This window comes from Phalaenopsis equestris, unplaced genomic scaffold (genome assembly GCF_001263595.1).
Source record: "Phalaenopsis equestris unplaced genomic scaffold, ASM126359v1 Scaffold000411, whole genome shotgun sequence".
NCBI lineage: Eukaryota > Viridiplantae > Streptophyta > Magnoliopsida > Asparagales > Orchidaceae > Phalaenopsis > Phalaenopsis equestris.
The window spans coordinates 710,633-724,725 of record NW_018164852.1 but is presented as its reverse complement, the minus strand read 5'-3'; the positions used below and the strand labels follow the sequence as shown (position 1 = coordinate 724,725).

The 14,093-nt window shown below is 35.0% G+C and overlaps 1 protein-coding gene across 1 annotated transcript in view; it reads right to left on the bottom strand.

Moving 5' to 3' along the window:
* The window catches only part of LOC110027023 (coiled-coil domain-containing protein 22), a 35,559-nt gene extending 25,469 nt beyond the window's left edge, over positions 1-10,090 (bottom strand). The window contains exon 1 of the mRNA XM_020728283.1: positions 9,637-10,090. Coding sequence (XP_020583942.1) covers positions 9,637-9,900 — 264 coding nt within the window. The 5' untranslated portion in view covers positions 9,901-10,090. The remainder of the gene's footprint in view (positions 1-9,636) is intronic.
* Positions 10,091-14,093: the final 4,003 nt, after the last annotated feature.

Sequence of the window (14,093 nt, the reverse complement as noted above, 5' to 3'; positions counted from 1 at the left end):
CCTTCAATATGAACAAAAGTTCACTAAAATTCAAAATCATGAGTTTGCAGTCATTTACCAAATAACTAATAAATATACTAATCAATGCATTTAATCCAAAAGAAAACACCCTTATAGTAAAAGAATATGAGCACTTACCTCAATATCGATTAATTTATTATTGGTCTTGATGTCGATTCTTCTAAAATTGAAAGCTTAAAATGAACATGGTATTCATGTTAAAATTTAATTTTATTCATTATGTTATTGCAAAAATAATTTAAATTATTTTAATGAAAAAATTTCATCATTATAGTTTATATAATCTTATCCATTTTTCTATTAATAATATATATATAATTGCATTATTAAGTTAATTTAATAAACCATAATTATATATCACTGTCAAGGCCTAAACATGCGCAAACCATTATTCCGCCTTCTCTGCTCACAGGTGAGCTTCTCCTCGACGTTTGATGTTTGGCTTGACCTCCTGCACGAAGGCATAAATGTCGACGCCGTCTTCTTCCTCCCTTTCTTCTCCTTCGACCGCTCGGTTGTCACCCATTCTTCTTCTCCCTTCTTCTTTTCGACAAGGTGCTCTTCCCCTTTCTCCTTCTTCGAGTATGTAGGAATTCTCATACTCACCTCCTCTGCATGACAACGGTGTCGCCTCCTCTTCTGCTCAACACCGACGCAAATCTTTTGGCTTCTTTCGATCGACGTCGCTGGCTCAACCCTAACAGTACAACCCTCGACGCAGCAGTTTAACTGTCCCGATAAATTCTCGCCTCTCTCATGACAACTTTATAAGCAAACTTATCTGTTCGATGACAGAGGTATACAAGTAGATGAGTCACTTCCAACTGACGATGATCCTAATGATGAGAACCTAGAAGAGTCATTAGTTGAACATTTATTAAGAAGATAAAACAGAGAGAGAAATTCTACCAATGAATTTGTGATGCTTATTAAGGGGGAAAACCAGAGGCTTATCTAGAAGTTTTGTCACATGAGAAGAAAGAAAGGTGGTGTCGGCCGCTATTTTTTGAAAGAAATGATTTTTGTAAATATAAAAATAGTTTTGATGTGAATATGATTTTTGAAAGTAACATTTTAATTTAAAAATAGATAAGACCAAACGAGTCTCACTTATTGAATAGTTTTGATGGCTGAGCGCGATACTACAAGTAATACACTATCCCGAAGGATAAGCATACCACTTAACAGTAGGCTCAATCATCTAAACTAAAGAGTGTGACATCCGTTTGGTCTGCAAAACCTTTTATGTATGGTCGGTAAGTTCCCCTACCTAATGTAAGGATTAAATAGGGTTTATTTTATCTGGGTTCCAAGTTTCTTATGGAGTCAAGCCCCTATAGTTAATTACATCTTAATGACCGGGGTCACTTAAGATGACTCTCGATTAAGATCAATGGTTGTATCTTCCATGTTTCAAAGTTTAGACTTCCAAGATTAGACATGGGAAAATCAAATGGGAATGACTCAAATAGGAACAATTATTTTTAAGGAATCCAAAGGAATGAAGAGTAGGAGATATCACAAATCTAGGGAGAATCTCGGTGACCTCCCAACTATCCTATTGTTTGGCTTTATGTATTTAAAATAATATTATTCAATGTTTAATCCTGCAATTTATTTCAGAATTTAGGACTTACATTTGAACGATATCTGATCGTGCAAATATCCTAAAAAGATAAGAGGATTTACACCGTACCGTACGGTAACCTCAGAATCCTAAAAGTGTTAGGACTTATAATTGCACAGCAGGGTTGTGCAAAAGCCTAAAAAGCCTAAAAATAAGCACAGCAGGGTTGTGCAAAAGCCTAAAAATAAGGTGAGGATTTACGTTGCACTGAGCAAACTACCTCAAAATCCTATAGGTTATTATTTAAAATAGAGAAAATGTTTAGTTGACGTGAACTTATTTTGATATTGCAGATCTCGAAGTTGCTCTTCTATGTGTCCTCGTCGTGTTGTCCATGGTGTTCGCTCAAAGCTCCCTGTCGTAACACCCTCGAATTCGATGTTAATTTTAAGGGTACATGCAATTGTTTAGTCAACGATCTGCTATCGGGTACCTCCTATGAAACCAACTACTGACCTCCAATTCTAAGGTATAGTGTGTAAAAGAAACAGTAGTAGGTGTAAATTTAGTAACATAATTTAAGAAATGAATTAGCATGAATTGCATTAACAAAAAAAAAATATCACCTTAAAAACACAAGAAAGAGCGGCAAATGACCCATGAAGAAAGAGAACTCGAGAAAATCGGCAAATGACTTACGACGAAAATCTTGAAGCAAAAACAACAAATGGTAACTCAAGAAAAGTCACTGAAAACACGGGAAGATCCTGAAAAAATACCACGAGTGTTTTACCAAAAGTTCCAATAAAATCTCACAAAAGATCCAAAGAAAGAAAACCGCAAGCACTCGGGTCGGGACTAGGCTTAAATACTATATATTTGTACTCGAGGGACGTCGAAGGCTACTATCGGTCACCGAGATGTATAGAGTTCGCCACTCAACTATAAGGGTGTCCTACTAAACCTAACTTAGGAGGGTACTCCTTAGCCCTAACTAGTAATCGATAAGTGGACAACTAAGTTACGATATATTTAAAATTTATATTTTAGCATGCACATGAATATCAAACATACAAAATGAAGTTATATCAATTTAGTAGTAAAATATTTTTTATAAATATTGTATCTGCTCTTATCATTTTATGTTCTTATCAGTTTTTGAAAAACTACGATTGTTCACGAGTCGATTACGCCGTCGGGTGTAAGACCTCCAACAACTTAAGAAGGTACGGGTCCCCCGCTAATCTTGTGTCGGTGAATGATACTATCATCCTACTATCATCCTACAGTTCCTACAGTTCATCAGGTCCCAGGATTGGGTCTTGATGTCGTAGGATGGAATATCATTTCGCTCTACCACCGGTGTGCTTTTGTCATCACGGCCCTAAGCCCCAGAACAAAACCGACATAATTGCAACCTTGCTTGATGGTTTCATATATAACAAAATGCCATATGTGGGTACTTATGTGTCAGACATAAGCATTGAAAATCGAACCAAGAAGCAAAGAAAAAAAATAAAAATGGAGATAAGAGAGAGAAGGAACTGATCCACCCAAAAGATCGAAAAGGCGAACGGTGAATCAGTCCTCAGAACTGTGACGAAAAGACCTGAAAAAGAGAGTCCAAGATCTTTGAATCAACCCAAAAAAAAAAAAAATCATTTTCTCAAATTTCATAAATGGATCAACCCAAGAAGGGTATCCCTTCCAAATCTTGTTTCAAACAAGTTGAAACGGGCTCGAATCAATGTGACAATTGTATAAGCGACTCCACCGCCACCTATATATTCACAAACCAAAGCCTAAACTCAAATGTGGCATTTATGTTATCCAAATTTTGATATCGAACCTCCAAACTCTTCTCAAATGACAATTTTATGAGTTTTCAAGTTCTTTCATGAATCCAATTTATATCAACTTTATGCTTTCCCGAAATGAAGTTGTAAGAGTCTTTCATATTTCACAAATCAAATAAAGGAAAATAATCCAGGGACGACAACCTTCTAAATTTTCAAAGATCATGTCAATATTAAAACCATTCAATTCCAACCTTAATCAAAAACTTCTCATGTCAAATAAGCATGAAATCATTCAGATAAAACCATATAAATGCTCATGGCCAAGAGCAACAGAGAGGGACAGCCACCAGCCCAACTTATCGCATAGAGAAATCACAAGATAAGACTCACGGCCAAGGCAGCAAAAAGAAGACCACCACTAACTTTTCTCATAGAGAAATCATGAGGTAAGGCTCACTGGTAGGGGCAACAAGAAGAAAACTACCACATATTTAAGCTCACGGGTAGGGCCAAGAAAGGGCACAACCAAACCACAGAATAAGCCCACGGGTATAGGCCAGAAAAAGCACAAACAAGCCTTAATACAATCTCACGGTTTGGGACAGGAAAAAGGACAAAAGCTCAAGGGTAGGGGCAAGAAAAAGCACAACTAAGCCCCAATGTAAGCTCACAGGTAGTCAATCATCAAATACAAGGAGTCAAAACCACTCCCCAAGCTAATAGATCATAACATGTATTCGAATAGGGGTGGCCAATGAGAAGGCCACCACAGATATTGCTATTGTGCTCTTTTGATATATATAAGAGTGAATATACAAGCTTTTATAAATCATCCGAACTGAAACCATTTTCATCAAGCAAGGCATAATAGTGAGTTGTTCTACTTATATCAATTATTCCTGCATGGAAGTACATATGAAGGTCATAATTTTTTTTTTTTTTGGATGACAAACTTGATTATTAACAACAATCCCAGGAGGAACATTATCCGGAGAACCTCCTATCAAACCGAGCCCAACGAGAGGGACAAACAAAAAAAATGACAGTTTGGGCAAATCGAGTCCAACAAGAAGGACAAAACAGAGCCCATCAAAGGGGCAACAGAAAGAGCAGTGACAGGTAAATCGAGCCGAGCAAAGGGGCAACAGATAGAACCATGACAGACAAACCGAGCCCAGCAAATGGGGAAATCAGAGCAGAATTTGCAGCTAACATCCAACCCAAAAGAAGCCAAAAATCGAGCTTACCAAATGGGGAAAACAGAAAGGCAACACTTCCAGCCATCAAAGTCAAATCTCATGAAGTTTTATGTCTCAAAATATTACGCCCAATATATGTTTCAAATAGTAACAGGTAACAGGGAACGAATAAACATAAACGGATCTCTAATGTCAACATATTATCCAGTATTAAAACTAATTCCAGCATTTACTTAAAGAGGAGCAACATCAACAAAGAATTTCAGCATTACATTTTAGCATATATTCTAGATAAACAACTATCATCACATGGCAACAACTGGAATTTTTCAAAATTCTATCTATCATGCATTTTGAGCAAAAAAAAAAAAGTATCCATATTATGTTCCATTTTTATTGTTTCTAGAAACTATCCATGATTAGATATCAAAACAAGCCTAAACCTTACTTCCACATGCTTTAGAAGAAAAAAGAAATACTTTCAGGTTCAAATCCGAATGATGCATATTAGAGGGAAGAAGAAAAATACCTCTTAATGCAAACTTAAAACAAAAATCTAGAACAAATTTAAGAAAATGCTTCCTATAGAAATTTTCCTCCCAAAACCTTTGAGAAATCAGCGACCAACGAACACCCCAGCCTCCTTTTTTCTCAGAAAATTTTCAACAACTCAGAAAAATACCTTAAGAAGCCTTTTTATAGGCAGAGATGAGAGGGAGACAGCCACCTACCACGATTTCGTGGTCGAATAAAACAACGGGGAATGAATCATCACCATAAAGGAGGAGAAGGTAAAACCTCGAGAAGAAAAAGGGTTGGCCAGCCGAGCTCCCACGATTGGAGAGCCTAGCGGTCGAGCTGTCACGCGAGGAAAGAGAAGAGTCGAGAGAGGGGGGAGATCGCCGCGTGGATGAGCCACGAGATCTAGGGCACACAGGAATGAGCTGAGCGGCTGCTCAAGCTGCGGGTTGGGCCAAACAGTATGCGGGTAAAGGGATAAATAGAGTTTAGAATTATAAATGTTATTATAATTAATAATATAAATATATAAATATTTAACATTTCCAAAATAATATTTGATTCGTACATTTTTATTCGTGCGTCACAGCATAACAAAATGGATGTCCTTTTTAGGTAATTCTGACGTTCCGGACGCGTTGGTGCAGCTCGTTTCATCATCGGAGGTTGTTTTGATGAATTCATCGATTTGCGTGTGATTTGCTCGTATGAAGAATTATAACAATATGGGTGTCCTCCCTAGCTAAAAACGATGTCTCAGACGCGTCGGAGTAGTCCGTTTCACCGTCAGAGGTCGTTCGGGTAAGTTCACATTTTCACGCTGTTTAAGTTTATTTTCAGTCCGACTTTGCGCAACTTAGTGAATTTTGTTCATTTTATGTGTGTGTGATGATAAAGTCCTGAAGAGGTTTTCATAGGGCTTGAGATCATATTAGGAACTTCTCATTGAGTCTCCATATGATAGTCCTTAACCACTCGACCAAACGGCAATAGTTTTGAGATTATCAATACGAGACATCACAAGAGAAATAGGAAGTGGTTGAAATTTCTAAGGGGATGAATTCCAATACTAGTTTTCGAAGATAGTCAATAGGAACTCGTAGAGCTAGATCCTAGGATCCTAAGGAAAAGAGTAATGACCTCAAAATGAGATCAACAGGTGGTTGAGTGTCATGAAAGGTGAGATAAGATCCTTGCATAAGAACCACACTTGTGATCTGGTGAAATTACCAAAATGCATAAAAGCTTTAAGGAATAAATAAGTATTGAAACTAAAGTTAGAAGATACTTGCTCACAACCAACGCAAAGCAAGATTGGTTGTGAAGAGATTCAGTCAAAGAAAGGGTGTTGCTTTCGATGAAATTTTCTCACCAGTTGTGAAGATGAGTTCAATTTGAGTTGTACCATGATTAGCTGTATGTTTGAATTTTGAGGTGAAACAACTGGATGTAAAGACGGTCTTTCTTCACAATGATTTAGAAGAGGAAATTTGCATGGCGCAGCTCGAGGGATTCAAAGATAGAAAATAAGATCTTCTTTGCAAGTTGAGAAAGTTGATACGGGCTTAAATACGCACCAAGACAACAGTACCAAAATTTTGATGTTTTTATGAAAACAAATGGGTACAATAAAACTACTTTTGACTATTGTGTTTTTGTAAAGAAGTTATCTGATAGTCATCACGTGATTCTTTTAATATATGTCGATATGTTGATTGTTGATCATGATGGGACTAAGATTGAGAAGCTCAAGAGAGGACTCAACAAATCTTTTGCCATGAAAGATTCGGGTTCGACAAAACAAATATTTGGAATGAAGATTATTCGTGACAAGAAGAATAACAAGCTATGGTTATCTAAGAAGAGATACATAGAGAAAGGTTTTGAAGGATTCAATATTAGCATCCTGAAGCCAGTTGTATCTCCACTTGCAGGTCAGATTAAACTTAATACTAAGCAATGCCCTACAAGTGAGAATGAGAGGCAAGAAATGAAAAATGTATCTTATGCATCTGTTGTGGGTAACTTGATGTGTGTTATGGTATCTACGAGGCCAGACATTGCTCATGCAATTGGCATTGTTAGTTGGTTTCTTTCCAACCCTGAAAAAGAGCATAGAGCAACAATTAAGTAGATTTTCAGGTATCTCAGAGGTACTTCTAAAATGTGTTTAAGTTTTGGAAATGATAATCCTATTTTGGATGGTTACACAGATGCAGATATGGCTTGTGATGTGGGCTCAAGAAAGTCCACTTCAAGATATTTGGTTACTTTTACAATGGGAGCAGTTTCATGGCAATCTAAACTACAGAACTGTGTGACTTTGTCAACTACTAAGGCTGGGTATGTTGCAGTCACGGAAGCTTGCAAAGAAGTCTTATGGATGAATAATTTCCTACATGAGTTGGGTCATAAGCAATATAAGTTTGTCTTATATCGTAATAGTCAGAAGGTAATTCATCTCAATAAGAATGTCACATTCCACTCACGTTCGAAGCATATTGACGTGGAGTATCATTGGATTCGTAATGTGTTAGACTCAAAGATGTTGGTGCTTGATAAGATTCATACTGATGAGAATGGTTCTGATATGAAGACAAAAATATTAATGAAAGATAAGCTTATAGTATGTTGAGGGATCGCGGGTACGAGAGAGCCTTTTCTCTATGTGATCGTGAGAGGGAGATTTTTGTGGGTCCCTCATAGGTAGACACCGTTGAAGAAACCGTAAAAAAAAAAGAAAAAAAAAAGTTACACTCTCTCACTTGACTGTCTCGCTTCTTTGTTTTTATGAGAACACTCTGAAGATACATATAGTAGAGGATATGGCGTTCAATCGAAGGATCAGAGGGCAGTAGCGTGAAAGGGGTCTAGAGTAAGAAAAAATCATTTCTCTTGAATTCGGTGAGATTACTAAACTCTTGTGTTTGATGAAGTTGATGTATACCACCTATATGGTGATGGTTGGTTATTGATATGAGTGTTCTAAAGAAAAACTTTATGTGCTCATTAAGTTGATTAGTGGAGGCGTTTAAGTGGCCTACGAGTCCCATGATTTTGACTCTATTATAGGGATTTTTCACATTGAAATTTGGCGTTGTTTATTTTGTTATTTGTTTCATTAATTATGTTATGTGTTCTTGTGGTTTAGTGGTTTTTTGGCTTGTTTTTCAACAATTTTGTTATGTTATAGAAAATAAAATCTATGCACTTTACATGAAATTAAGAGCTACTCCAAAATTCAGTTCACAAGCTCATGAAGCCATTAAAAAGGTGCATTTGCATAAAATGAGAATTTTCTAACATCATTTTTCACTCAATAAAAAAAATTCCTATCAAAGAATTAAGCATTAGAAAAGTTGCACCAAATTAAACCTTGATAGTTTTGAAAGGAATCACTAACTACATCAAAAGTTTTGCACCCAGGATAAGAAAAACATAACCCATATTTTAAAACGAGAGTTCCTAAGTTCTTGGCACTAACTATAACTATTTAATTTAAGAAGTTTTAGCTGCACAACTTTTTATTCTAACTCCTGGCCACTGTTGCTTCATGCCAACTATTCAATGCCAGCTTAATAAAGCCTCATCCACTAGTGTTAAATAAAGTTGTGAAAACCAGACCAGACATCAAACAAAAAGAAAAAAGTCTAAATAGTTCAATTGGGTTTGAACCGGAGGTTTAATTGGATGGCGAGACTAATATTTAAATAATTTTTATATAATTTAAATAATAGAATAATGATATATTAATATCATTTTTATTGATTCAACAAATAATATTATAATTTAAGACAGTACTTTTGAATATTATGAACAACACTTTAAAGAAATAATTTAAAACATGACATTTTCTCTATTTTTAATTTAAATATGTTATTTTTTGTCATTCGATTAAAGTCAAAATGTCAAAATTGGACAATATTTAAATCAACTGATTCTTTAGAAATCGGATTAGTTCATCGGTTCAACCTCATTTCTGACAGGTTCAGTACCGGTTCTATGCAAAAATAATTCTAAACTTTCACCGAACCGACTGAATGACAAGTTCACTATTGAACAGGTTGGATCGGTAGAACCGGCCGATTTGGTCCCGTTTTTTAAACCATGGTATTAAATGTGTTAATTATAGTGTATACAAATCTTGCAGCATAATTTATAGCAAAGTCATCTTTCATAGAAATTCTATCCTCATGCTCCATTGGTTAATCTTCTAATTTCTACGATGCACGCCCAAAATACCTAAAACATATTTCCAAAACATTATCTTCAAAAGGCGTTCCTCTCAAATTCCCAAACATAATCATTTTGCTCTTCATCCTTCCGAACTCCATAAGAAAAACAGTAGGATCCATAATCATATTGTGGCGTCCTACGCCAAATCCAACAGGACAATGCAGGTACCAAAACTCATATTATCATAAACGGAAACCAAAGGATAATGCTTTCATGTACAGAAAAAAAAAATGTTAGATTAACCCAAAACCCTAATATCAAGATCAAGTATGAACAATGATAGTGATCGCCGTACCTGGTGGAAGCCGAGCTCCTCTCTGTAGCCGAGGGATTTGATCGCCGTGGCGAGTTCAGCGCAAATCCGGAAGCGTTCAGATGTTGCAGCTGGAAGCGAAGTGGGAAAGGAGGAGGGTTCAGAATCGAGAATCAAGCGGAGGGATTGAGCGCAGAGGGAGACGAGACCAATAGAGGATATATCCTTGATCGAGGAAACACCGACGGGAAGAGATACGCCAGAACTCTTCAGAGAGCTCAGCAGGATTTCGTGAGCCTCATCCATGCCGGAAGAGATCAAATATTTCAAATTAGCTTATTTCATACGAAAAGATCAAATATATCAAATCACGAAAATTTGCATTGACAGTATAAAAGTTCTGATTTTTCCTAGAACAGATCGAAAGCTTTGACAATGGGCTTGATTAGGCACGACCAAGATCAAAACTTTTTGTCCCGTTAATTGGGTGACTTGTGATCACCCAAACTTGATCCAAGGGTAAGAGATTGAAAAAATCCAGCTTAAACATGAGAAAACATAAATTTTATGAATTTATGAAATTTTAAATCTAATCTTAGAATTTTGCCTTCTATTCATGTTAAATGCATATTTAATAAATCCTGCAAAGAAATAAATTTAATTTTTTTTTTTTTGAAAAAAAAAAGGAATGGTTGGAGGCTCTTATAGGAGGCTCAATCATCCCTCATGCACCTAAAAATTCGAGTATCATACCCTACACTCAGAGGGAATTGAACCCCAGATCAAAGGGCAGATGCCCGACCAACTGATCGCGCTAAATTAATAAATCAGAATTTATTAAATCTTAATATTACTGAATCCTTTCGGATCAAACAATTTAACCGACCTAAGTCTTTTTTTTTTTATCAAACTAAACAAAACAAAATTTCAATATGATTATTTTAGTTAAATATGGCTAAACAAAAATATAATTAAATTTAACAATCAATCTAGTTATCTTTAACTTAAATAATATGTTTCAATATATATATATATAATATATATATATATATATATATATATATATATATATATATATAGGTTAAAATTTGTGGTTTGGTAGTGGAATAAATAATATCCACATTTATTTATTTTGTCATTTCTTTGCTGATATAGCTTTATGATTTTAACAATTGAAAAATTAATATTATATATTTTTAATTTGATATGTTTCACAAAAGCAAAAAATCAAACCAATAACTAAAATTTGAAAAGAATTAAAAATTACAAGCATAATCAAGTTGATACTAATAGCAGAGTCAAACCAGCCAAAAAAAAAAAATTTTTGTTCAACCTTCCCGCATTATCGATATAGTGCACCTCAATATTTTGGTTGATGACATGAAAAATAACTTTGTATTTATTCAATCCATTTGATCAAATAAGCCGAGTTTTGATGTGTGACGGAAGGTCCGCGGCTCGTTCATCTGAATATGCTGAGTTGGAGCATTTGATCAGCTTTTGATGGTATTTTAGAAGTTAAGTATGATCTCCTAAAACGTCTGAATGTGTGATTTATCCCAAGAACAAAATGGGCGAGGTCAGCCTCAACTCCCTTAAACATAAAAATGACAGTTGACAACTATGCAACAAACAGCTGAAACAAGCACACCGACTCACACAAGTCAATAAAAACACTAACATGCAAGTGCGACACACAATATGCTAAGGAAAACAAAAGAAATACAAAATAATTTATCAGCAAAATATTTTTGGCATTTTGATTTTTTTTTTTTACTTTTCAGTATCTGCGAAGAAACACAACAGAAATACAGATACAAAAAGAAAAATAAAAACACAAAATAAAAATAAGAAACAAAAGCCCAAACTTATATCTTGAGTTTTTAAACTAAAAATTTCCTAAATAGAAAAAATAATTATTAATGTCTTTTTCTGGGAACAATCTCAAAAACTTGACACGCTAAAACTTACAGGAATGTAAATCGGTCGTATAACGTAAATGCACGTGTCAAGTATTAATGTGATTCAAGATTACCAAATATTGATCTCACAGGGAAAGTGCAATACTTGTTTTCAAAGAAAAATTTCTAGTTTACTAATTTAGTTAACTTAGCTTGGTGTTTATGAAAAGGAGGTTTTTAAGTCCTAAGGTCCAAGCAAAACACAGTACTTAACAATTAAAAGAAAAGCGGAAAACATGAGGGTAATTCATGAGTTTCTTCAAAATAGATGAAACTTATGCCTCTGTGAATTGGGGATTGTGACGATCGTGAAAATTCCTAAATGTTCTCCTACGTGATTATCGTCAATTGAGAGCATAATACTACTTTTGTCTATGTTTAGGCCAAAAGAAGCATAGAATCCATGAAGTTGAGGATTCCTCAATTCCCATGGCATTTCGCATGACTTTTCCAATCCCCTAGGATGATTCCAGAATTCCACCGGAATATGTCTATCCTCTCGGAATTATATGGTTAACCCTTTGTTTTCATTATGCAGTGTTTAGAGATTATAGTTTCACTAAGCAGTTTAACTTCCTAGTCAACCAGACTAAGAGTAAATTAAGTGTGGAGGTGAACTAATAATATGGGCTAATAAAGCACAAGAAAATGATTAACGGAAAAACATTACAGAAAATCCTCGATAAATCCACAGCTCCTTACAACACAGAGATACGAATAAAAGCTCAACCACTCATTACGGAAAAAACTATAGCGAAAAGCACCATATTAAAACCCATTGCAAGCAACATAGATATGAAAGAACTTACAATAAATTATTTCCTCTACAAAGTTAGCACCTTTCCTTCTTATACAAACTATCTCACAACTCACAAAGCAAAGAAAACTCTCTCTTAAATGTTTCCACTCAAGGTGGAAGACAACCCAAAAGAGATCCCTCAAAAGATCTCTCAACTCTCTTCTTTCAGCCTCTAGGCGTTTTCTAATGCTTCAAACATTGTGGTCTTCCTTTGACTTAAAACTAAGGTTAAATGTTTCCACTCGAGGAGGAAGACAACCCAAAAGAGATCCCTCAAAAGATCTCTCAACTCTCTTCTTTCAGCCTCTAGGCATTTTCTAATGCTTCAAACATTGCGGTCTTCCTTTGACTTAAGACTCAGGTTAGACAATTAAAGTCAGATGGCGAGAGCGCTTAGGATTTGAGAGGGACTCCTTCGACCGAAGGGAGCGAGACGCCGAGCTTACGGAACTTGCAAGCAGCATCCCAAGGCAACATATGTTAATTTTTTTAAGGAAGATTTACATACATGCCACTGAATTCCTATGTATTTACATATCTAACACCTAAACTTAAATATCACACACACACATGCATATATACATTTCTATACACACCTACACAAGCACATACATATACATATACATACATATACATATACATACATACATATACATACATAAGCGGTTGCACATGTATGTATATGTATATGTATGTATATGTATGCATATATATAAGCGGTTCAAAATAAATGCTTAAAATGAGCAAATTATGATTTCTTAAATTTATTTGAAAAGAAATAATTTGTTCATGTGACAAGTTTAAGTAGGTTGATTCAATGTTTTTATTTTTAAAGACAAGATGTGAAGATAAGAAAGAGAAATAATATTTTTAATTTTAAGATAAAATCTCAAATTTTAATTGTTGGGTTAAATGTTAAATTTCAGCTCAATCCAAATCAAGCGAATCAAACCGAGTTAAATTTCAGTTATGTTTGAATCAGTTTTTGCAAAGACTAAGCCGATTTGATTTCTTAAATTTCAATTTCATTCAGCTTGATTAATTTGTTGACCATCACTCTAAATTGTCCCTACAAAACATAAGACTACTCCCAACTTATCCTCAAGTTCTTCATTTGATGGCTGATAAAGAAAAGCTAACTGAAAAGTAGGCCAAGGAGGACAATCCAGATCCATTCTACCGTCCCACTGCAGATTATTTATTTTCATACTCTAAACCTAAAAATTACGCAACAATAATAAAATAAAATAAAATAAAACAAATCATTTTCTGACCCTAACCCGATTGTTAGTAACATGAATTATTCGCAATAGAAAAACATATTTTTTGCAAACCCTAAATTAAGCAAAAGTCTTTAAATCTTCTTTTGGGCCGCATCGTACTATAGGCACTGCAGTATCCCTCTGTAAGGAGAAAATTTTGCATACATAAGATGTTTGTAGAGCTGCGTACATCGGATATTATTCAGATGATATTTGAGGGTTATATCTGTGTTATACCCCTATAACATCTTTGTAACATACCTATAATCCCCCAATATCCTCTGAATAATCTCCGATGTACACAGTTCTGCAAATATCTTAGGTGCGCAAATTTTTCTCCTCTGTAAGAACATAAAAAAATAAAAAATAAAAATAATATATATATACTACTTGAGGGGACAAATTTGCAAAGTCCATATCAAACGATCAATATTTCATTTTAACATCAATGCTTTATTTCAAGATAGAATAGCACCG